Consider the following 25,565-nt stretch of genomic DNA (forward strand, 5'->3'; position numbering starts at 1 on the left):
CTTTGGCCGCTGTACATTCCACTATGACCAAGAACTTCTGATTCAAGAGATCACTTTCGAACTTAGTAATGCATAAAATCAATGAAAAAATCTTCTTTTTAATCGTAGAATATTTTTGATGAGTTGAATTCTATGTTCCAGAAGTAAAACGAACCAAGACCTCTTTTGGAAGGTTGGGACATTTTTTATTAAGAATACCTCCATAACCAAATTCAGATGCATCGGATTCTACGATTTTAAAATAATCAGGCCTTGCTAAGTTTAAACAAGGAAGCTCTTTAGCTTTGAGCTTGATTTTTCGGATAGCATTGGTATGAACCATTGTCCATTGTTTAGGTTAAGATTTTAACCTATTAAACAAAGGCTTAGTATCTTTGGCTAGATCTTTATAGAATTCTGCAACGTAATTGAGACTACCAAGAAACCTTTGTAATTGAGTCTTATCAGTGATTTCATCAGGAAATTTATCAACTAACTAAATAGCTCGTTCAATGGTAAGAATAGATCAAAAGAAATATAGTGTCCCATAAAACGAACTCTAGTTTGAAATAATTTTATCTTTTTAGCTGACACAGCTAATCCTGCTTTCCTGATAACAGAGAGAAAAATATTTAAATGTTTCTAATGTTGAGAGATGTCCTGAGAAAATATAAGAGCATCATCAATATATACAATTATAAACTGTGAGTATGGATTGAAAATCTAGTTCATTATGTTCTGAAATTCAGATGGATCATTTTTAAGGCCAAATGACATAACGTTCCATTCATATTGACCAAAAGGTACTACGGAGGTTGTTTTATACCGATACTTTTCTGCTATCTGAATCTTCCACTGACATTATGATTGGACTCCTAGAATAATGAGTCTTATCGTTAATTCTCGCCCCCACTAATGATGCTTTGAGAAAGGTCCAATCAAATGGTCTCTTTTCATGATAGGTGAAGGAAATTCAGTCCTAAAGCAATATTATAGCTAATTGTTATCTCTTCTATGTTCTCCTTGCAATATTTCAGTTCATAATGTTATCTTTAATCAAATTTGAAGTTTCTCTAAATGTCTGAACTATGGTCTCCCTTCACATTTTGGCAATTGTTTTTTATCATTCGTTTTCTTGTAGAGATATAAGGTTTCTTAATATGTGTTCTTATATCTATCTTATAGAAAATGTATGGGGACACCTAGGTCAGCCATCAGGATAACCTTAAAACCTGTTGATATCAATGTCGAAGGTGGATCCTCAGACCTATTTTGATTGTGTTATGCTCCGCTAGTGGCAATGTCGAAGGTGGAGTTATAAGTCAATTCATTCTTTATGGCAATGCGGGAGGTGGATCCTTAAATCTATTTGGATTGGCTTGTCCACTTTAAATTTATTTTGATTGTCTTGTGCTCCGCTGATGGCAATGTTGAAGGTGAAATTATAAATCAATTCATTTTTTTCTCTTCGTCTAGGAATGCGAGTATTAAATCATGTGCATCATTTTTTATGTTAATATATTCTTTTGTTGATCTTTAGCAAAAAAAAAAACCATCAAGATGACGCTTCAAATTGATTGGGAATCGTGGAATAAAGAGTTCCTAGAAAGAAGGCAATTAAATACAATTACCAAATTATCAATACCTATCTGACCTTAATCCCCCCACATAACATAATAAATAAAAATGAGATTGAGAGAATGAACTTTGGCACAATGTAAATTTGCTCTATTATAAGTTCAATGAATGATGATACCAATAAAGAATGGGTCAATTGTGACTAGGTTGGGATTAGTATAGCTTCTAAAATAGTGGTCTTTCAGTTGGGTTCTTTGGCATTTGTTTTGAGTGAGTTTGTTCTGATACCAACTCTAGCCGGAGACTGCCGAGGTAGAATACAAACAGAAATTTCTTACAACAAGAAAACTCATAACAAGAGAACTTTACAAAAGAACTTTTGAGAGAAGAGTGATATTAGAAGAACCAATGATCACAACTAAGGAGGAGGTCTCCTTTTAAAGACTCCGGATTTAAAAACCTCTGAAGTCCATGGATTCCAGTGTAACTTAAATCCATAAATAGTAACTTGCTATAATACTGATAATAAGCGCATAGTTCCAGTAAAACATGGTGACGTTATCATGAGAGTCATGTGAGATGTCATGATGGTTCTGTATGGTTGGTCTATTTTATGCTTTCATTATATTATCAATATTATACTCAGTTATAGAATCAAAATTTCCTGTTGAATAGTATCCTCCATAAGTCTTCATCCATTGCTTCTTGTAAGGCAATGATAGATTAGACATCTAAGAGTAAATCTAATGGTGCGCCCAATGGTACCAAGTCCATAATATTGTCAAGAAATTGATTTGCTTCAGTTTCTTGTTGAGGATTGACCATGTAGTAAATATGAATGTCTGTGCAAAATAATCTTCGACCGTCGGTTACTTTGGTAATAAACCGGTCTCCTGTTGCTTCAAAGGTTTTTCCCCTTAATGTTATTAAAACACCTTTCTAGACTTGTCGATGATCATTGTCTTGGATTATTTCAAGACTTACATCTTCTTCAATCTTGGGAGGTCCAATATATGAATCTTGGATGGCAGTAGTAAGAATCCATATTTGATAGGGTTGACAAAGATATTCTCTTTCTCGTTAGCCTAAAGAGGAGTAAATATTAAAACCAAATCAGGACAAAACTTTCAATTTTTGAAAGTATGATAAATTATGGTTTACATCATCATGGGTGATGATGGGTAAATTTCGTGTTGTCGGGTTGAAAAATAATTCACCCACAGAATCCCCATTCGATAGTGTGCATATCCCATGAGTCAGTGGAAAGATAAAAAAGAACTCTAAAATAATTTTCATGAAAAAACAACTCTTTTAGATATTTTTGTAATATCTATTTAAAATGAAAAATATTATCTTCGATAATTTTTCTTTTGATAAATTTGAAGCATTCCTTGGGTAGTACATGCATCGCCTTTTCATAAAGACAAATTCTTTTGATTTTATGAAAAATAGATTTATCATGAAAATCAGTAAGAAATTCAAAAATCTTGAAAAAATTGTTTATTTTCTCATATTCAATATCATTATCAGAATTCGTTTGGGTAATGATTTTGAAGATCAATTCTTGAAAACGTTTGTGGTTTTCAAAATATTGAGTAAGAATTGTGGGAATAGTATGCAAATCTTGTCTGAAAGCTTTTTCCTTATTGTCACAGTGTGATTTCTATACTTGATTAATCATGTAATAAACATCGTTGTGGAGTCCTTGATGTCTATGAAATTCAGTGATTTTGAATTCAAAGACTTCTGTGGGCTCTTTTTGTAAGAGATTTCGAAGTCGGATACCATTTTGCATCTGAGTCACTTGTAGTTAAGTGAGAAGGGTCTCATATGATTTTGTGCCCATTGAATTTGAGAATATGGGGTTTTAGATAATGGAGTTTGTGTCTATTGAACCTGAGATAGTAAAGTCCATTGAGATATTCCTGGTGTAGGAGAGTACTGAATGATTCGCTTAGGGTAAACGAAGCTTGTGGTAGATCAATCTTATTAGCAGGTCGTTTAATGATGCTGAAGATTTTTTTCCCAAAGGCTTTTGTGCCATTGGTTTGCTAGAAGATTCCTTTGCAGTAGGTCTACTTGAGAATTCTTTTGCCTTGCCTTTTCTTTTAATGGTTATCCATCTATCATTGCTTTGTTGTTTATCCATTGTCTACTGAGATGATCTACAAGAAAATTTCTTGAATTGTTGATATATTCTACTTCAAATTTATATTGACTAATTTCATTATACCAATTAATTTTTCTGGCATTTTCTTTACGTTTTTTGGATTTCAAAAAGTCGCAAACTGCCTGATTATCAATCCGTATTAAAAATCGTTTTTTTGGTATAAGAAAAATTTTGAATTTTTGTAATCCAAAAAGAAGGGTTAAAAATTCTTTTTCAAATATAATATAGCGTATTTGTATATACGTGAATTTTCCTGAATTGTATCCACAAACTTGTTCATCAGTTGGATTTTTCAGGGGACGGGCTTTTAATACTGCTCCCCAATGCTCATTAGAAGCATCAAATTTAAGATGAGAAAATCACCCGGAGTAGGAAAATATATTAGAGGAAGTTGTGTTAGCTCCCTCTTTATTTGTTGGATGATCTGTGTGTCAGAATCATTCCATGTCCATACACTATCTTTGTATAATTTTTTTTAGTAATGGTCCCTCTTTTTTAGAGAGGTCCTTAATAAAATTTCGTCCATAATTGAGAATTCAGAGAAATTGTTGTAAGTGTTTCTTACCATACAGTCTATCAGAAAACTTTTTTATTTTTCCTAAAATATGATCTTGTAATTGTGACATGTTTTGTGTTAGAATGAGTCCAAGAAAATTGATATAGGTTTTCTCTAATTCAATCTTTTTGGGATTTAAAATTATTCCATGTTGTTGGAATAACTGAAAGATTTGTTTGAGATGATCTTGATGTTCTTCCTTAGTAGAAGAAAAAACAAGAATATCATCAATATATATAGTCACAAAAGGTAGATATCTAAATATAGAATCCATCCATCTTTGAAAATTTTGAGGGGTTGTATTAAAACAAAAAGGCATAATTGTCCATTGACAATGTTTATTAAATGGAACACTAAAAGCTGTAAGTGATTTACTCTCTTCAGTCAATTTGATTTTCCAAAATCCTAATTTGCAGTCGAATTTGTTAAAATATTTAGCGGTTTTGGTCTTATGAATAAGAACATATTTTCTCAGGATGAAGTATCCATCGAAAATAATGTTTTGATCAAGCCCTTATAGTTGATTACCATATGAGCTTTTTCTCTTACTTGTTCAGCATGATTGTGTATCATAAATGCTGGACTGGTGTGAGGACTTGTTGATGGCTCAATTAATTGGAGTTATTGTAACTCTTTTAATTGAGTATCAAATTCTTTTATATCTTCTTCAAAATATAAAATTGGTTTTACTCTAATGATCTTTTGTGGATTATCGAGTTGAATATGGCAAAAGTGTGGGCTTTTTCCCCATAACTTTAATGAATTGTCACTAAAGTTATTAGATAATTCTTGCTAAAGCCAGTAACTGGGTTCTAAAGTTTTAATAATTGGTTTTGGTTTAAAACATTTCTCAATAAAAAAGTTGTGTCAAGGGAGAATAGGTATCATCACCTCAGTAGAATTTAAAGTTATTTTTACAGAATTATGTAAAACTGTTAAAGGAAGATGATTTTGTAAAAAGGTATTTTCAAGAATAAAATCACCACGCATGAAGGAAAAACAAAGAATTTTGAGATTAATAAAATTTATATTATTCAAATAAATTGAAACTTTATGAACTTTGTACTCTAAAGTAATTAAAGGTCCTGTGACACCATGAACATAGATTGGTTTTTTCATCTTTTCCTAATAATGTTCGGGGATTGCATTCCATTGAAAAACAGCATGCGTTGCTCATGTGTCAATGAGAACGTCAATGCTATATTCTTCAAATTGTGAGAATTTAAAGATACATTTTACATGAATATATTTATTTCCTTGATTTAATGACAGCATGATTTCTTATTTTTCTCCTTTATTATCTTCCAACTCATATTTATGATAAGAAAGCATATTTGATTCGGCTTTAAATTGGGTATCTGATTGTTTAGAAGACTGCGTGAGATCGTAACTTCTAAAAAATTGTGGATTTTAAGGAGGATATTTAGAAATTGAATTCCTTCCGTGGACAGGAGATGATGTAGAAGATCCTTCACCGGGGGTTGAAAAGGAAAATCTTCTTTTGAGATATAGAGTATCCCCAGAAACCAAGATATCAAAGGTTTGGGGAATTCTTGGCGGTGCTTGAGGCTTTGACAGGATGTCTGTTAAAAACCAGTTTTTTGGGATCATTAAGTCAAGCTAATTTAAGAGCCTAAGTTCTAATTTTGTTTCATAGGCACGAGGTTCAAAGATCTCAACTATTCTTTTATCAGCTAGTTGTAACTTTATATAAGTCATGTTAGTAAGTTCATGAAAACATTTCCATGAGACCGCAAAATTTTAATCTTTCTAAATTTTGGGTTTTAATCTTCATAACTACTGAATCACAAACTGCAGGGTCAGTAAAAGAGACAAAATAGTTTGGTTTGATTTTGAACCAAATATGACCATGTGCCATATTACATTCCATTCCTCCTATGAGAGTTTTTATAGGATTTTTTATAAATCTTTTATCAAATAGGACGTCAATGATTGGTACGTCCAATCCCTGCCTAAATAAAGATGAATTTCAATTTATATTAAACCTATATGAATATGTCGCAGTTGAAGGTATTTCTTCTACAATCTTTTTATTTGATCAATATTAAAAATAAAAAATTCTAATGTATTTTCATCTGTATTCCCTCAGTTCCACACATCTAGGAGACTTGACTCATACAAGAAAACCACTTTAAATATTGGAATATTTGGTGGTGGGTGGTGGGTGGTGGGTGGTGGGTGGTGGGTGGCGATGGGTGCGTGTCACACTAGATTTGGATTCTATGTGTGAATCATTCAAAGATTCTATATAAAGATTTGGTCCCAATATCATATAACATGAATGCAAAGTCTTGTATTTTATTTATTTTTTATTTTTTTATCAGACAAGTTTTGTAATTTTCATGAATTCAAATTTCTAAGTAAAGATTCTTAAGCAGTGGTTTCCACTTTCATGTAACTGTTTGAATTGGGTCAGATCGATTTGAATTGGTTGGATCGGCTCAATCTTGGTCAATCTTGATTCTTGGTGGATATTGTATCCATGAATCAGTATAAATAGAAAGGTAAAAAATAAAAAAAAGCTTAATTGAATTCAGAGGTATTTTTGCTTGATCCAAATCAGGATTGTTTTGATATCTACCTTAACCCATCCCAACCATGGATTTAAAGGATGGTATCAATAATGATACCGATCCAGATTGATGAGTATTAGTTGGTTTTATCGTTGGTTTTTTCTTTCAGTATATATTTTTTTACTGTTTTACCCTTGAAGTAATACGGATAACCGATCCAAATCATCAATGATCAAAATCAATCTCAGTCGATACTGATACGATACGACGGATGCCATACCCATACTTGAAACCGTGATCCCCAGATCCAACCCCTGATTTTTTCAGCTCGAACCTTGTTTTTGAGACTTGAGAACATGTTTCAAAAACTGTTGAATCAGCATCAATTCTGTCTGATTCCTGATTGATTTTAACTGATTCGAATTGAACGATTCATATGCCGATTCCAAAATTTAAAAACTCCTCTCAGGACCTCAACACGTGATGAGAAAGAAACGCAGAGGGTGAGTGACAGAGTGAGTGGATAGGTCATTTCCTCTAGGCCAGTTGTCATTCCTTTCTCTTTACGTTATGAGTTCTCACTTCTCTCCCCCTATTAAGTGGAAGACAATGGGTTCTAACTGTAATACTCTATATTATAGACTCAGCTAGAGAGAGGAGAGAGAGAGAGAGGTTGCAGCTCCGCCGTCTAATGTCTGGGACTCTGGGCCATCTGTTCTGTGCATTAAGCAATGGGGCGTTTGATGATGGATGAGCTGCTGCTGCTTCTTGTTATGGGTATGTGGTTTGTCTGGTCAACCTCACCTCTCTTGGCCTGACGGCCACAACCCGAAAAAAGCTCATCTCTCTTCTCTGTTTTTTTTTTTTTGGAATCATGTCTCTTTCTTCAGTTTTCAAATTCTTACTTCCCATAAAAAAATAAAAACTCAAAACCCAATCCCATAAAAAAATAAAAACTCAAAACCCAATCCCAATGAGTACAGCATTGACCCATTACTCTCTCCTCTTCTTCTCTCTATCATTGATTGATTACCTCCACTCCACTCCACTGTGCACTGTGTTTGCCTCTGCATATACCCATAACCCATTATATATATCTCTCTCTCTCTCTCTCTCTCTCTGTGGAGGTGGCATTAATGGTTTCATGGTACAATAAAGATATAGAGGAGGAAAAAAAGCAAAGCTCCCACTTCCATTTCCTTCCATTTTTCTGTGGTTAGTCATTTCCTTTCCTTTCTGAACTTAAGAATTGTCCTCTTCCACTATTAATATATTTCAATATCAGAGCGTTGTGTTGTGTGGTGTAGTTAATAAATAAATAAACCCACCTCACAGCTCGCGTGCTTTCAGTTTCTCTCTCTACTTTTCATGCACATTGATTGATCGATTCACTGCCAAAGCCGTTTTGGTAACGTACTTGCTGCTATTTCTTCTCCAAGTTCAGTCCACTATCAATCTCTCTCTCTCACCGCTGGGTTTGTTTCTTCTCCTTCCTTCTGTAATGGTAGAACAGTTTAACAGAAAACATTGAATTAGGCATTTGCTAGGCCTTTCTGACGGGCTTCCCTTCCCTGCAAGCCTATTAAAAGTTGGGTTTTGGTTGATTACAATGTTATCAAGTATTGATTCTGTATACCTTTCAATGTCCCTAAACTTTAAACTTCAAAAGTGTCTCTGATCAAGATGCTTTAAAAGAGATTAATTGAGAACTGAGCCTCTTATCTACCATTAACTCTCAACAGAAGCTTTAAATTTCCACCATCACTCTACCAATATAGCCTTGATATATAGTACCCACTATCATGAATGAGAAATGATAAAAATTCCTGTGTCATCTCCTTTTTCACCACACTATTAAACATGGAAGCGTACAATTCACCACAATAAATTTGTCAACAAGTACTAGTGATTTTGATCCTGAAAAATATTTCAATGAAGATAAATTACAAAGTTCCTGTGAAAAAAAAAAAAGTTCAATTCCAAATTCCCCTCTGTACATTTTTATTCTTCAATGCAAAATCCCAGAGACTCCTCTACATCTTCCGAGACCAAAACAAAAAACTTGGTACAAAAAGAATATCTCCCGATACAGGTTTATCCTCAGGAAAATTCATTTACAAACGGGCTTTCGCATTTCCAGGTTATGAAGTTAATCTATACCTTTGCCAAAACAAATTACATACTAGAATAATATATAGAGGGAGTCGAGGGAGAGAAATGCAAAATGGCAAATTATCCAGCATGCAACTCTGGTAGCCACAACTGATCTTCCAAGGGCCCATGTCAATGGCCACAATAACAACCTTTTGGTGATCAGCCGATTGTCAATGAGACTGAGACTATACATTGACCAGCAAGCACAAGCACTTGGCATAACCCTGGCTCGCGAAATAAGGCATCGAACCACTACAGATGCAAAGTTCACAACTGCTTTCAACTGAATCTTTCAAGTGTCTTCTGTGAATACTTTGAATATAAAATCACGGAAGCGTTTAGAATATTGCCGTGGATCGACAGCTGATATTGAGGTTGGATCATACTGGATAGACTTGTATGCATGCTCAAGCTTCTTGCTGATATCATAGTCTTGTAGTATGTCAATGACACCAAAGTACAAGACCACATCATAGAACTCTCCTGTTGGCTCTCCAACCAACTGAGTTTCAAAATCATTTCTTCTAACAGTCTGTTCAACCCTTGCTGGCATGTTCACACCCAATCTGATAGTTGCCCACCTGCAGTACTCAATATGAACATACATTTTAAAATTAAAACAAGTACCCCCCCCCCCCCTTCCCCAAACACAAACACAAAGGGGATAAAATGTGGTTTGGGCTACATAAAGGTCTTATATAAATAAAATGTACCGGCTCGGATCAAGAAGAAGCTGATCCATGTCTACTCTTGACAGACGAGGTGCAGAATCACCATCAGGGTCACCATTACCTGTAAGAAAAGGTCAAAACATCTCTTCAGTTGAGAAGAAGATTGAACTGGGATTTAGGACAATAGTATTGGATAGGATAAGAAATATAACCAATAGGGGTTCGAACTCCAGAAATACGACCCTCATTTGCTGGGTCCCTGTAAGATGTTGTATCTCTGAAGTGAAGACCCACCAAGAGACTGTAATCCATAATTCTTTCCTGTTCAAGAAACTCAATGTCCCGATCTACTTGCCTGATATGAGCAGTGCTTTAAGTTAGAATGCAAAAGAAGATATATAGGCAAAAAAAATGATCATTGAAACACATAATATTATGGGATGGCAATTTGCAAATGTAAGGTGGTTCTGAATTCACCTGTGAAGTTCTTGGTACCATGCTTTCTGAAGTCGAAATATAAAGTTAAGATCCAGGTCCTTGAGAGTTGTATTCGCGTCAATCTCTGCCTCAGGTTTATCTGTTGTACGGCCATGGGACGACCCTTTCAAGTCAAAGCGCCTGTGAATCGGGTACTCAGAACAGAACAGATTTCCCATTATAACGAAGCGAACCTGGTTCATTAGCCATTCGTATACTTACAATATGTTGACAACCCAAAATTCCAAATCTCAGGCAAATAACAGGACAAAAAGCCAGGATTTGTTATGTCCTCGTTCTTACCTTCTTCTGCGTAGCACCAGTTAATTTTACACAATGCAAACCAAAAAATTTGGTAACTAAAGTATTTTCAAAAGCCCGAACATGATTATAGTAGGCTGGAAGCATCCGTAGAAGCACCTGTAGCATAATAGTAAATGAAAAGCAGCCTAAGTTCAGTGCAATCACTCTTGGTTAGAAGCAAGAAACATGCCAACAAATGAAGAGCACACCTTTACTTCTGACTTCTTCATTGTCTTTATCATGTAGCGGTCATCATGGGTCAAATAGAAGAAGCTTCCACTTTTACCAGGAGAAGAGAGCTCCCGGAGTGCATCATTTCCACATATAGATAGCATGTAATCGGCTGCATCCACCTTGAACAACTTCCGGAGAGTCCTAAACACAAATAATTGTAGTACTTCAAAAATTAATGGCAAGAACATCAAACCATTGTCTCTACTTCTAGGAGTAGATCAAATAGTCCCAACAAGAAATGTAAATCTCCAGGCCTACCGGAAAACCAGGGGACAATAATCCTTCCATTTGAATTCACATGATTGGTGCGGTGGAGTCTGTTTGCTTCCCTCAGGAGGGAACTTTGTCCAGACTTTTTCCTTGGGGTCAAATGCTGAAGACCTCAGATCAAGGGATGTTGCTGGTGCAGGTTTTCCCACGGAATGCCTGTTCAATAACATTGCATGTTAAACACAGAGTGAAGAAAACAAGCACAGGCGTCAGATATAAACAAATACCATCATTAGAGCAGCAAGTGAGAAAGAAAGTTCAACAATTCCTCTTCAAGTATATTTCCAACCCCCCCCCCCCCCCCCCCCCCTCCAAACAATATCTATTTTTCCAAATGGAACTGGTAAATCCATCATTCTTAACAACATAACCATTAACACCTCACAAGAATTTAAATCAGAGTATGAAAGATTGAAAACCACATAAATGGTTTAGGCATGATGAGTAATAAACTTGTTTGAACCTATTAGCAGATTAGAAAAGAGGCTCAAGTAGAAAGAATTAAGTCCCCAAGCTATAATATTGAAGAGCATAAATGCTGTAATTTTTTTATTTATTTCTCAAACTCCAACCAAATTCATAGATGAAGAGGCTGGTGATACAGGAAAACTTCCAAAATTTCAGTTATAAGTTCTGAACTATCATTTTCAAAACAGAGAACTTGAAGCTTAAATAAATTATAGCTACACTTGTTAGTTCTTGTGACATTATTTCCACAAAAGGAAGGAAGACGAAGAATATAAAAGTAAATGATCATAATGTTTTCCAAAAGCTGACAAAGTAAACAACAAAACATTGTACTTAAGAAAGCACTGTTCGATTAGCAAATGAAAGGAAACAAAGAAAAAGGGGAGTGTGAGGACCAGCTGGGGGGGATCTACATGGGGGAAGCATAATAGAAGCCACAGATTGATGACTTGTGTCCAAACCTGGAGAAAGGGGAAGGAGACAAATGAATACTTCTAATACCTTCTTTAAGGAAGAAAGCATCAGGAAGAAAAGCAGTGAAAAAGACATGGATTGAAACTCATAGCATCTAATTTCATCCACTGACCAAAAAATTATATGGTTCATAGGAAAGAAAAAAGACACCATATTGGTAGCATGTATTTAATCATTTTGGGAACAGGGGAACGAATTCCATGGATAATTCCAAGTCTTTTCTCTAATGTTCACAGCTGGTCATTTAGAATCCACAGGCCCCATGATTATATTATTAGACAAACAAACTAAACCATTTGATTAGATGATCAGAAAGGAAATCTTATTGATGAATAGGTTTCAGCTATTCCATCAACCTCCACTAAAAATCCTCTCTACAAATGCCCGAACCCTACTAACTAAAACAACTGGAAAAGGGAAAGACGACCCCAAATCAAAGCCTATCATATAAAAAAACAAGGATGAACAAAAGAAGTCGAAGAAGACAAATAACAGAACAGGGAACATAGGTTTTATCAAAAGAAAAAAAAAAAGGTATTATTGGAGCAGTAATACCTGATCCCCAACTGCAGATTGAGCATGAGCTCATAGTTCTTATGCCCCTTAGAAATTGTCACACCTTGCTTCTTCACTTCTTGCAACTTCAGAGGCTGCAGTTTTGTTCCTCTGGTCTCTGCCTCTTCAAGCTGGAGAGCCCCCAACCCATCCTCCACTTCTCTCCCTCCCATCTTATTTGCATCAACAATATCACAAGTAATGTCCCCATCTGATTCCCAGATACAGAACCTATCAAACCCCTTATCACTGCTAACATTAATGATCCTTCCGTCCACCGACATCCTCCTCAGCTTGCTACTGGGATCAATGCCAGACCAATTCAGCATCTTTTGGGACGGCAATATTGAGACCACCTCTCCAGGACAAATCTTACAATCCTTCATACCAACAGAGAAAACTTCCTGAGGATCCCAATCGATATTGCCGGCCAGTGAGGCGCCTGAAGGATAATAAGTTCCACTCTGTTCTTTGGGGTCCTTACTCCAGGTACCCACATAGAAGCTCCCATCAGCCCACCTAAAAGTGCCATTCCCTTTAGGCAACCCATCTTCCCAAAACCCATCATATCGATTCCCATTAGCCCAAATCAGAGTTCCATTGCCATTAAAGACACCAGTCTTCCACTGCCCAATGTAATGGTTGTCATTCTTCCACTGATACCTTCCATGGCCATCTTGCAGGCCACGACGCCACTCACCCTCATAGAAATCTCCATTGGCGTAATGCTTGGTGCCTTGGCCATGTTTGTGGTTCATGACCCACGAGCCCCTATAGGTATCGCCATTTGAGCCCGTATAGGTGCCTTTGCCGTCCATGTAACCGCTCTTGAATTCTCCTTCATAGGTAGCCCCTGAAGGCCAACTGAATTTGCCTCTCCCCATTGTTTTGCCTCTGAACCATTCGCCAACATACATACAACCATCGGTCCATAAGTACTTGCCGTGGCCGTGAGGGAAGTTGTCAGACCATTGGCCTGTGTAAAAGTCGCCATGGGAGAAGACTCTCTCTGCGTGGTAGACCTCAACATTGCCGGCGGCGCCACCAACACCGCCATCTTCATCGTCGTCAACATGGGCTACTGACATTGTTGTGAAAAAGCTCGTTCCTCGCCTTTTCACAGCCGCTTGTGATTTCCTAACTGTTGCTTCCCAGGCCTTCGTTGCTCCAAAGCCTTCTTTGCTCATTCTTACGAATACCCACTTCCCTTAATCTTCTAACATCGTCATTTCATTAACCAAATCTCCTCTCCGATCACCCATCTCGAATGCAGCAGCAAATCTGTAGATAACATCTGAGGAAAAATAAATAAAAACCCAATTCAGAGAAAGAGATTCCAACAATGTAACATTCACGAAAGACCCAAACTCTGAACTGAATCTCTCTCCCTCTCTGTTCTCTTTGAATGTCGTTTCAGTGTATCCTTCTGAGTTTGCTCTGCCAAATTGCGAAATGGGTCTCTCGATTTTTTGGTTTTCCGCAAAAAACTCTGTTGTTTTGATTAACGGGAAAGCAAAAAGTGCAATGGAACCAAGGAATGGCTTTTTCTTTTCAAAACAATGAACAAACAAACGTTTGTGAACGATTTTTTCCCTTTTTTCCCCTTTTTTTTTCCTTTTTTTTATTTTATTTTATTTTTTTGGCTTCAAAGCTTCAACCCAATTCTCAAATCCCGTGTTCATCTCCTACAACAAGTGTCAGCCTACCATGTGGATTGTGGCGGAACAATCAAAACGGTTAGGTGCGTTAATAGAGTTTACTATTTTAAGGATTTAGAAAGTTCTACCAAAAAAAGAAAAAAAAGATTTAGAAAGAGAAATACAGAAGAGAAGACAAATCAGATAAAGAACAATCGATATATTTCAAGCTTTAAATGAAGGGACGGAATGGAATAACAAGTCTGCCACTAAGTGGGGGTGGGGAAGTTTCAGGGGATTATTGAATTTTGTTTTGTGGGGTTTATGGTTATTAATTAATTGTAAACCGCGTTCCTCGGTTAGGTCGTGCCGGCTGCTCTATTTGTGTAGGGTGAGGGGATCCCTTGGGATTAGGGTTTAAGTTTGACCTTGTCTGAATTAGAGGAGATGTTTTAGTTGGAGGGAGCAAACGGTTAATTTTTCTTGTGATGATTGGGGTTATGAGATCTGTTATTATAACACGGATTATATGTCTTACCAAAAGAAATCAAAAGTGTTCTCCATTTTAGGTTATGGGTCCAATCGGATCGGGTTGGGCCGAGTCGGGTCTTGGCCCGGGCAAGTATGGAGTTTTTATTGCCAATATTATAGGATAATTATGAGGCTGAATAATGGTATCAGTAGAGAAGGTACAATAAGAAATCAACAAATTAGAGTTTATTTAGAAGTAGTTCTAATAAATAAAGAAAATGTCAAAGGATGATGTTTCATAGAAAATCAAAATGATATGAATGAAGTGGAAATGTGCATCTAGGGTGTTGTGTGATCAATCTATTTTTTTAAAGCTTAAAATGAAAATTTTATAAGATTATCATACAACCGCTTATGATGTATGAGGCGGAATGTTGGGCATTAAGAATTGTCATACAGATAAGACATGTGAAGTAATAGATGTATGATAATTTTATGAACGACCATGTTATAGCTGATTTGGGAGTTATCCTGATTCATGAAAAGTTTCGAGAAAATCATGTGCGGGTGGCATGACCAAATTCAACGAAAGCCTACGGATGCACTAGTAATTAAGAGTAATCTAATTCAAATTGAAGGATCTAAAAGAGGTTAGGGGTATGCCTAAAATGACTATAGGAAAAATAGTGACAAAAAAACATATATAAATTAGGTCTTGTCCCAGGTATGACATTGAAATATTGAATAGAGCTGATTGGAGGGCAATGATCCATGTAACTGATCTCATTTATATGTAATTTTTTGAGTAGCTGTTTTATTCCTTTCTTTTTATTTTTATTATTCTTGTTTTGTCTTTGCATAAATTCATGTAACCGACCCCATTTAGTTGAGAATTGTTATGTTTGTTTAGATCAACTAGTTCCAATACATGGTATGTGAGAAAGTCATTTGGGGTCGCATGGACATGTATAATAGATGATTTTGAATGCTTCAGTATTAAGGGATGGATTGATCAAATTGAAAAAACTAAAAGAACCAAAGAAATGTATAAAATGAATATAGAAAAAGTGATGATGAAAGATATGTATAGCTAATTAACGAGTAGTAACAAGTATGGCTTTGCATAGAGCATGAATGGAGAAAAATGATCCATATGCTCAATCCCATTTTATCGGTATAAGGCTAAATTGAGTTGAGTTGTATAATAATATAGCAAATCAATTTTTTTTTTTTCTAATGAGTAATAAAAGATTAAAATAAGAAATCCATTAGGCACATCTTGGGCCACTCATACGGGGGTGTTTAGTTTTCTTCACTGCTTTCAGTGAAAGTTGAATGATTCTCATTCAACCCCGGTATGACCTAATCCATGCGGTTGGTTAGTATGGGCTCGCAGGACTAGTCAGACCGAAGGCCTAGATAGAAAAAATAAAATAAAATAAGAAATCCACTGCATCATCTTTAGCAAAACAAGATGACTTAAAAAATAAAATAAAATAAAAAATCCATTACATCATCTTTTGCAAAACAGGATGGCTTACATTCCCTAGCAACATCCACTACCCTCGAAATAACGAGATTAGACTTATAAGTTAAATTTACAACTATAGATTAAAATACCAAGATATATATATATATATATATAAAGAAAAATTTCAAACAATTCTAAAACTTATCACTAAGAACAGACCAATTACTCCCCATAAGGTAATTCAAATTATTTAATAAATTAATTAATTTAGAGAAAAATAACTTTACATGGGAGCTTATCCTATGCAAGCTTTTTCGTGAGTCTATCTCTCTCCTTTCCTATAAAAAGATATTTAATTATGCACCTTATTTGGGGGAGAAGAGAGATAGACACAAGGAATGTTGGTGTGGGTTGTGCCATTAGATTGAAAACCACTTTGCATCAATTTGATAATGAGGAATAAATCGCTGCCTAGTTTCCGTAACCCCTATACCAATATGGAGGCCAATGAGCGTGTGTAGGGACATGTACATGGAAGGATTTTTTTATTAACCAAGGGTGGATTGGGTGGTAATTTTATGCACGCATCTGTCTGGGCAAAAGGGTTATGTGACCAGTTAGTTTTTTATTTTTTATTTCTTCATTTATTTATTTATTTATTGAGAGGGTTCCTTCCGATGCTCATATATTAATTTGGGCAAATCACTGAGAAGAATCATGAATCCATAAAATAAGAGGTTTTAAAAGGAGAGTGGGTTACATTTTTTGTTTCAATATATAATGAATCCACATATGGATAGCATGCAAATATTTACTTTTTATTTATTTATTTATTTACATTCTTCGTAATTAATGATAATCCCATTTAAATGTCCTAAATGTGACCAGCAAGACACAAAAGAAGAAAGAAAAGGTCAAACAAGAGGGAAATATGGTTTTCACTTTCTTTTTCCTATTTTGTGTCTTTGTCATTCTTTTTCCAGCCACCCAATGCTGGGAAGATCTAAACCCCGGTGGCATGAATATAATTTGTTCTTAATCCATCTTTCTAAGTTGTTTTAACTCTTTTCCTCATTCTCTAGCACCTGTTTAAACTTCAAGAATCCTTAAAATCATTAATTGATTATTTTATCGGATTAGATAATTATTTTTTAGATAATTTAGATTTTATTCTGGATACCTTTTAACCGAATACGAATACCCCTAAATGAATACAAGTGCGAATTCGAATTTGGATTTCAACTATCCATTTACATCCTTACCTAACTAGCTATTTTGTCCACGTGGGTTCATTTCCTATTGGGTTTGATTCGGATCTAGGCATCATAATTTAAAAAATTAGATTAGATGGATCAGCATCACCCAGATTGGATTGATATCAATTGAGATCAATCTCCTATATGATACCAATCCACTGGCCAGGTATAGGAGTAAAATGGTCAAAAAAAAAAAAAAAAATCTTTTGCAGAGCAAGTGGTAAATCCGTCTGATCCCTCCAAATGGTAAGTCGGACTTGTGTAACTCAGGTTGAATTTAGTGTGCCAGGAATCGGGTTTACCCAAGATCCATGTCAATTGATTCCGGTTCGAACTAAGCCGATTTGGATCTGTTATAGACTACTTAATGGCATTGTATCCATCTGACCCTGGTTTTTCTATATCTCCTAGTATTATTGTAGGAAAAAAAGAAAGCTGCTTAGTCGTCGTGTGGCCCTTTTGTCTAGAATCTGAACAATGAGGTGCCGCAAAATTACTGTTCCACCTTTTTTGAAATAAAATTACCATTAATGTTAATGTCCTTGCACAAGCTTTCATTGGCCCCAATTTGGTGCGGTGAACGGATCAGATTCACATACGAGAATGTTCTTGTACAATCCTGATCCGTGGATATAGAATCTATTAAATGAAGAGAGAGAATTGATTCTATATCCACGGATCAAAATCGTTTTCGAACATTCTTGTACGTGAACCTGATCCACTCTCGCTGGTGCAAGGGCCACTCAATCATTTAATGATTCTTTGCCCACTATTATATACTTTTTTAATAAAATAAATGATAATTAAAAAAAAAAATGTGAGGTGTAGAATACCTTGCTTATTTAGAGAACCATCTTCCTTAGATAGTAACATCTAAACTAAAATATATATTAATGATATGATTTAGAAAACATATTTCTATAAGGGTTAATCCATTTGTAAATAACCCGCGCAGCTACATTATGTTGTTATAACAGGACTTAATTTGCATATTCTTTACCAACTTTTTAAGATAGGGCATTATGTGTAAATTTTCCCTTTTCTTTCTCCATCTTCCCTCCTCTTTCTCCCTCTCCCTCTCCCTCTCCCTCCCTATCTCTTCCCCTATGGCTCCCTGGGCTCACCCAACCTGCAACGGTTGCATAACGCGAGTATGCCATCAGTGACTTTTTCGGGTTCGTCACTGGGAGGATTGCGTTCAATGATTATTAAAATTGGACTAGTCAAATCGAAAGCCTGGATACCCGTTGTTAGAAAAAAAAATCATAAAAATTGGACTTTAGGTCCTCTTAATACCATTTTAAAATGCTTGATAACTCTCATTGGTGAGATATACTCTCAATTTTTTTAGTAGAAATTACTGAATATTTACGAAATGAAACTAAATGAAAGGAGGAGAGAACGTTGAAGTTCTATAGCCTACATTGTAGGTGAATATCAGAAATGGCACAGATGAATCTTCTTTGGTGAACGATATGCATTTTTATATTCTATTTTATATTGTTAGTGATTAAAGTGGTGCATAGGAACAATAATTGCCCAGCACATTTGGTGAGCTATGGTGCAAAAATAAAACCCACACTCATCAGAAGGTCTCGAGTTCAAGCTTTCTGGTTGTTATCAACTTTCCTTCCTTTCTCATTTAAAAAAAAAGAAAAAAATGATTCATAAGGGGGAAATCAAACAACCAGCGATACCAATACTTAGAACCATGATTGTGTGGACCCCTCCAACCTGTCCAATTTTAATCACCTTTCCTTATTAATATAACTAAACAAATCTTAGAAATATATAAAAATATGGATATATTACATAAGAAAATTGAAAAAAATTTATAACTTCTTAAGATTAAAAGCTTTTTTTTTTTTTGGTTGGGGGGCATCTAGGACCTGTTTGGTTTACCAGAGCGCCCTAAGTTTGGCCTCGGGAAATTAAAACTTGAAAATTCAAGTTTTTATTTGAACATTTCGCCGGGATGCATAGATAAGTAAATTTGAGAAATAAAAATGGGGAAGGGGGGGGGTGTGGGAGAGTAATTATAACTATTTTATGTACTATGATACTCATTTTTTTTTCATATTTTACTTCTTAAAAAACTTGAAATTAAACAACTCAAACTAATAAAGAAAATAAAAACTCTATTTTGTAATTAAATATCACCCATACTAAAGGAAACAAAAAGGAAGTTAAGGGCCCTTCCATTTCTAACCTCTTTCAATTCAAACATGTCTAGAGTATGGATAATAACCAAGTGTGAGCATTGTTGACCCTCGCCATGATAAGAGGATGGTCCTTTTCTTTTTCTTGAAAATTAGAAATTTAACTTTAATTCTTAGCAAATATTTTCAATGCTTCCAAGTTGTTAGCTGAACAATGTAATATGAGAAGGGGGGAAGTGTTTCTTACACATGCACTAGAGTCAATGCATAATAGTACACGAAGAAGCATCAACAAAGACGACAATTTTTCATTTCATAGAGCTAGAACCCCCCGAACACCCCCACACCAAAAAAAAACCTCTTAGTATTTGATTGTAGGGGTCACACTCCCCAACATAAACCATTAATTTCTCTACGATAAATTCAGATTTATGAACTACGTTTGTAGTCCAGCAACCTCTGGAGGCCTATAGATAGTAGGTGCAACTTGGCTTAAAAAAATCTTAGCCTGCTCAAGACCTGCCCATAATATTTTGGGCTTGGGCTGGGTTTACTCACCCTTGGGCCTGGCTTGCCCGGGATCAAGCCAGGTTAGGGTTCGAGATCAGGCCCCGCCAAAAGCCCAGCCCAGTCCAATGCTATATATATATATATTTATATGTGTATATATATATATATATATATATTGAATAGCTATAATAGTATGGTACATGTAGTGTATAGAGAATTAAATGTGGGTGTGGGACTGTGGGTTATATTGAAAATGAAAGATTGGAGATTTTAACTCATGACATCCAATATGACTGGAAAAGTACAAACATTAGGGCAGCTAAAAGCCTTAATTTCAAGGTTGAAAGTTTGAAATTATTTAAATTCTAGCCTTGCTCCTGGCCTAGTTCGAGACCTAGCCCGAGGTTGGACTGGACCTGGGCCTAGGCCAAGGCCAAGGTATCCCTCCCTCGTGGGCTTGGGCCTTCAAAGACTTGATCTTTTCTAGCCCAGTTGCACCGCTACTACTGAGGCCCACAACATGCTCACTGCTCACTCTATTTTTTTTTTTTTTTTTATTCCAAACAAGGAACCCTTCAACCTACCTGGTTTTACGATTCACTACAAAATATTTCATTCATCAAAGTTCAAAACTCCAAAATCCACAAAGTGCTTCAATGGACGTATACAAGATCAATTTCAATTGAAAAAAACTGAAAATGAAAATGAAATTTAAGAAACCCCACCCATACCAACATTTCATTCAATGTTTGACCATCCAACGAATGCTTGTTATGTCAGTTATAGCATGGCCTTGTGGTAAGGCATTACTGCTCTGCAAGTCTTCATTGGCCAAAAATGACACATGGGGATGTCATATTAATATTGGTCTGAAATTTAACTATGATTAGATATGTTAGGCAACATCTCCGCAAAATTTGCTTCCTAACCAAACTATCATGTGGAAGTTAATAGAGGGGGTACTCTGTGAATAGACAATGCCAACATCTTTTCCACCAAAATTAGGTTTACCAACATGTGAAGTTATGGAGGGAGGGAGTGGAAGGAGTTCTAGATAATGGGTATGATGGAACTCCACCACCCATGTTTGAATTGAAAAATAAAAATAAAAAATAAAAGGATACTACCATATTTTATGTTTTGTTATATAATGTAAGATAAAATTATTTTTTGTAGAAAAAATAAAAAATAAAAAATTTTAGGGCCAGCAAAAAATGTCCCTGATGCACAAATTCCATCACTAGGGTTTCATCCCAAATCCATCCCCTTAAAGTTCCTCCCACGTTTTGGGGACGGAAGTTACCTTCAGCCCCCCCTCTTTTTTCGTTATTTTGGTAGAAAGATATTCCGATGGGAATATACCATCATTAGAGATGGAAACTTCTTTTTTTTTTTGTTTCTAAGTTGATATTTACTGACAATTAACAAATTTTTAACAATAAAAATATCGGTCATTAAATGAAATATCTTTAGTGCTGATATTTTTCATGCTAAAAATCACTTGTATGTATCTAAGAGTATTGATAGCCGTGATTGAGGGATTCTCCCTTGACCGTGGGTGTAGGGAAATTTGGTCCTATTTAAGAAGTTTGGCAATTCAGATAGATAAAAAGTACAAATTCAATATTTCAATCAACAAAAGTTTCATTAGGATAGATCTATACTAATTTAATATATATATATATATATATATTTACCTTTATAAATATCTCCATAATATTCACTCCCTTTCCATTCTCTATAATTCTCTCTCTCTCTCTCTCTCTCTCCCCCCATTTTTAAATCTCTCTATAATTATTTTAAAAAAAATCTCACGTTTCTCTCTCCCCATTCTCCATGATAATCGTTCACTATGATCCTTTTTAATACTTCATAATTACTTCCCCCTTTATGCTCCACTTTTTTATTATTATTATTATTATTTTTTTTTTCCCGTTTTTCTCTCCCCACTCTCCATGGTAATTGTTCATTGTGATCATTTTTAATACTTAATAATTACTTCCACCTTTTTTTTATTATTAATTTTCTCTCTTCCAATTCGAGGGGTTTTTTGGTCCTTTGGAAAGTTTGTTTGGTAGAGGTTAAAGGTATTTTTTGTCTTTTTGAAAAACTATACCAAAGACAAGGAGTACATACTTTTTAATAGTAGTATGATATATATATATATATATTTTTTTTTTCTTTTTTTTTTTTTGTAAACATACAAATTTAATATTCATCTCATCCAAATAGTCATCAACATTAGACAAAACTATATGTTTGTCCCAAAATATCCTTATTCCCCAATATTTAGTAGCAACATGTAGCTAAATGACCCTGTTCAAATTAAATACTATATATAAACATAACATAAATATTTGGCATCTAATTATTGTGGGAGAGCTAGGCAAGGATGTTAAGATTGATGTGTGGAAAAATTAATAGAGAGAGAGAGAGAGAGAGAGAGAGAGAGAAATCACTGGATTAGAGCTGATTTGGGAGTTGCCCCAATTTAGGATAAAGCTTCGAGAATGTTGTTTAACGTAGTTTGGACATGTCCAATAGAAGCCTTGGGATGCTTTTGTGCGAAGGTGTGATCAAATCCAGATGGATAGAGCTAAAAGGGCTAGGGGTAGGCCTAAAAGGACCATTGATGAGTTGATGAGGAAAGACATCTAGAGACTATGTCTTGATCCTAGCTTGTATGATATTAGATAGAAATGTTTGGAGGGCAAAGATCTATGTAGCAGATCATTTGTAGGTGGATGTCCCAGAGCTGTTGATTTGCTTTATTTATGATGAACACATTTATGTGTGAAATCGTAAGTTGTAAAGCATGCATTTTTACATACTTAGAATCGAGTTACCTTGGGGTTTTTTTTTTTTCTTATAGATTTTGAATTTAGAAAGGCCTTAGGGACTATCGGGCACTAATTCTCCAATTTTACATATAAAGAGGTCATTTTTTTCTTTTTATGGCTGCGAAGAAGACAAAATTTTGAGCAAGATGAATGTGTCACATTAAAAGTACACATTCATTTTGATACCTATACACATGATTATTCTTTTCTTCTAAGCAAAAGAATAATGAGCCAGAACAGAACCGAGATGCAGGCCCAGCCCTTCTAAAGTTGTCCTAGAGGTACAAGAGACACTCAAGATGCCAATAAAGATGGAGGGACCCACCTTGGACGTTCCACTCTCTCTCCTCCCCATGGACAATTTTGATGATTCTCTCTCTCCTACTTTTTTGGAAAATTGTTGAAGATCTTCTCTATCTCCTACTTTCCACTTACTTAAAGACCGAGGGAATGGACGGAACTTCCACATAAATAGAAGATTGTCCAAATCAATCAAGCAAGATTGGAAAAATCGTCCAAGAGGCATTGCACAAGAAAGAAAAGAAAAAAAAAAAAAAGGAGAGAAATAAGAATCTTTCATATTTTATCTCCCTATCTCTCTTACCCTCCAACCCAAATCGTTTCTTTCCCTTTCTCCCCTACTTTTTCTCCCTTTTTCTCTTCTCTCCTACCCTCCACCTCATCACACACCATCACAAGAGAATTTAACTTGGGCATCCTTCCCTTCTCTCCCCTATTCCCTATAAAAGACCATCGTCCAAGGCCAAGGAGAACCTCCTCTTGCTCTTTTCTTCTCTAGTTCGTTGTGCTCTTTCTCCTTCTAGCTCTAGTTTTAGTTCTTGGTTTTTTTTTTTTCTTTAAACACTTTTGTAATTGGTTTTATTTAATTAATGCAAAGTTTTTTATTTTTATACTATTCAAGTTATAGTAATTTTAATTTACTAGTTCAAGGCTTAGATCTAGGTGACAAGAACCAAGCTTTGAAGCATCTTCTTCCACATCTGATTTTTATGGTTGGTAGTATTTCAAATCAATCAAATTTTTAATTCAAGGATTGAAGTTCAGGTAAGTAGGCTTATACTGTAGTCTTCTCATCCCCCTTCTCATTTCCTCTTCTTGCTACTCATCATTCTTAATTTAGGATTTTAATTTTCAGTTTTACTTTGATGCTTTCCCTTTCCCCCAAGGTCCTTGGCTAGACGATGTTTTGGCTTTGCCTCTCTTTAGCCATGGAACCATCATTTTATTTTAATTATTCATATTGCATCCCTTTCCCTATAGCTAAGTAGAAAAGCCTTTGTAAGAGTACTTTTTGGTCAAGGAGGGAAGCTAGTATTATTGATGGTGCATCCATTTCCCTATAGCTAAGTAGAAAAGCCCTTGTAAGAATACTTTTTGGTCAAGGAGGGAAGCTAGTATTATTGATGGTGCATCCCTCGGGCTAAGTAGAGATACCTATTTATGTGCCTCTCTTTAGCTTTATTCCCCTTTTATTTTATTTCAATACTTTTCTTTTACTTTTTATTTAATTGCTTTGAATATTTAAATTCCTAGATGGTGAATAGTTAGGGTTAGATGTGAATGGTTAGGTTTTTAATTTTAATTGCAATTCTAATTTCCTTAGTTGTGTCGGTTAGGACGTTCTTTTAGATGCATGTGTTTTAGGGCGATAGTTAGAAATAAATCATAATCATCAAACCACACACTTTCGCATTACTAGAAAAAGCTAAATATAAAGTGGCTGTCTCCTTGTGATCGACCCATAGCTACGATAATCCCTATGCTTGTGGATACTTTAAATCTCAAACAAGTAATTTTCTTTCTCTTTTTCCTTCTTTTTTCTAATTCATTTTTGTTTTACCCTCTCACGGATTCATGTAGCCTACCCATCTACTTAGGATAATGCTGAGTTGTCATTGCTGTTGTTATAAATACTTGGGGACCTAATTAATGATAAATAATTAAAGCCATTATAGCTAAAATTCCATCCACCTTGCGAATCAATATGATCACATGAATACTATGTATGTCATAGACAATCTTCACGATTTGAGACCTAAGGAATGAAAATTCTTTGCATTCGAATTTTATAATATGAGTAAAGAATAAGTGTGTAAGCACAACACCTTTGTGTTCTGCATGCTTGCTTATTAGGGAAAAGTCTTGGATGCCGAAGAATGTTATTCAGGCTGCAAGTAACTCTTGGCTGGAATTCTGGAATGCAACTATGTCTCAAAACTTTGCTCCTTCTCAGTTGAAGCCTCCTTTCTATCCCCGTCCATTAGGAATTTTCTAAGCTCAACTATGATGCAACTCTACCCCAATATTCTCTCATCAGAGGCCTTGGCTACATTTCCGGCGACCACTACGGTTCTATTTTGTTTGCTATCTCTGAAACATGCTCCTTCAATTCTCAAGTAGCTTAATGGGGGAAGCCATGGCAAGTAGAGCAGTTCTGTCTCATGCCTTGGAAGCTGGCCTCCACCATGTCTTGGTTGAATCTGGTAATTCTGATGTGATCACTTATCTCACCTTCAATGTTGCTCGTCCACTTCAAGTTGCCCCCATCTTTAGTGACATCCTCCACTTCACCTCTCTATTCACTTTTTGTAGCTTCAGCTACATTTCTAGGGAATTTAATGGCACGGCCCACTCCTTAGCCTAGATGGCCCTGGCGATGACTTGTAGGACTGCTTGGCCAGTATCTACTGCTTGGCTCCTATATAATTGTAACTTGGATGCCTCAGGCTCTACAAGTCCCAATTATCAATAAACTTTCTCTTTTACACCCCCCTCTC

The 25,565-nt window shown here is 35.6% G+C and overlaps 1 protein-coding gene across 1 annotated transcript; it reads right to left on the reverse strand.

The window, feature by feature from the left end:
* Positions 1–8,723: 8,723 nt before the first annotated feature.
* On the reverse strand, positions 8,724–14,089 carry LOC122061328 (phosphatidylinositol 4-phosphate 5-kinase 6-like). The gene is made up of 8 exons (XM_042624561.1): positions 12,424–14,089; positions 10,915–11,082; positions 10,632–10,797; positions 10,423–10,539; positions 10,120–10,313; positions 9,855–9,997; positions 9,685–9,763; positions 8,724–9,552 (listed from the first exon to the last, which is right to left on the reverse strand). Exons 1-8 carry the CDS (start codon positions 13,608–13,610, stop codon positions 9,264–9,266), a joined length of 2,343 nt encoding a protein of 780 aa, XP_042480495.1. The 5' UTR covers positions 13,611–14,089; the 3' UTR covers positions 8,724–9,263.
* Between the last annotated feature and the right edge of the window lie 11,476 nt (positions 14,090–25,565).

This window comes from Macadamia integrifolia, chromosome 14, assembly GCF_013358625.1.
Source record: "Macadamia integrifolia cultivar HAES 741 chromosome 14, SCU_Mint_v3, whole genome shotgun sequence".
In the NCBI taxonomy this organism is placed as follows: Eukaryota; Viridiplantae; Streptophyta; class Magnoliopsida; order Proteales; family Proteaceae; genus Macadamia; species Macadamia integrifolia.

Coding starts and splice junctions, on each gene's coding strand:
- LOC122061328 (XM_042624561.1), bottom strand. CDS start 13,610: ATGAGCAAAGAAGGCTTTGGAGCAACGAAGGCCTGGGAAGCAACAGTT. Junction 10,314..10,422: donor CTGGTGCTACGCAGAAGAAG/GTAAGAACGAGG, acceptor CTAATGAACCAG/GTTCGCTTCGTTATAATGGG. Junction 9,764..9,854: donor TGGAGTTCGAACCCCTATTG/GTTATATTTCTT, acceptor CTTTTCTTACAG/GTAATGGTGACCCTGATGGT.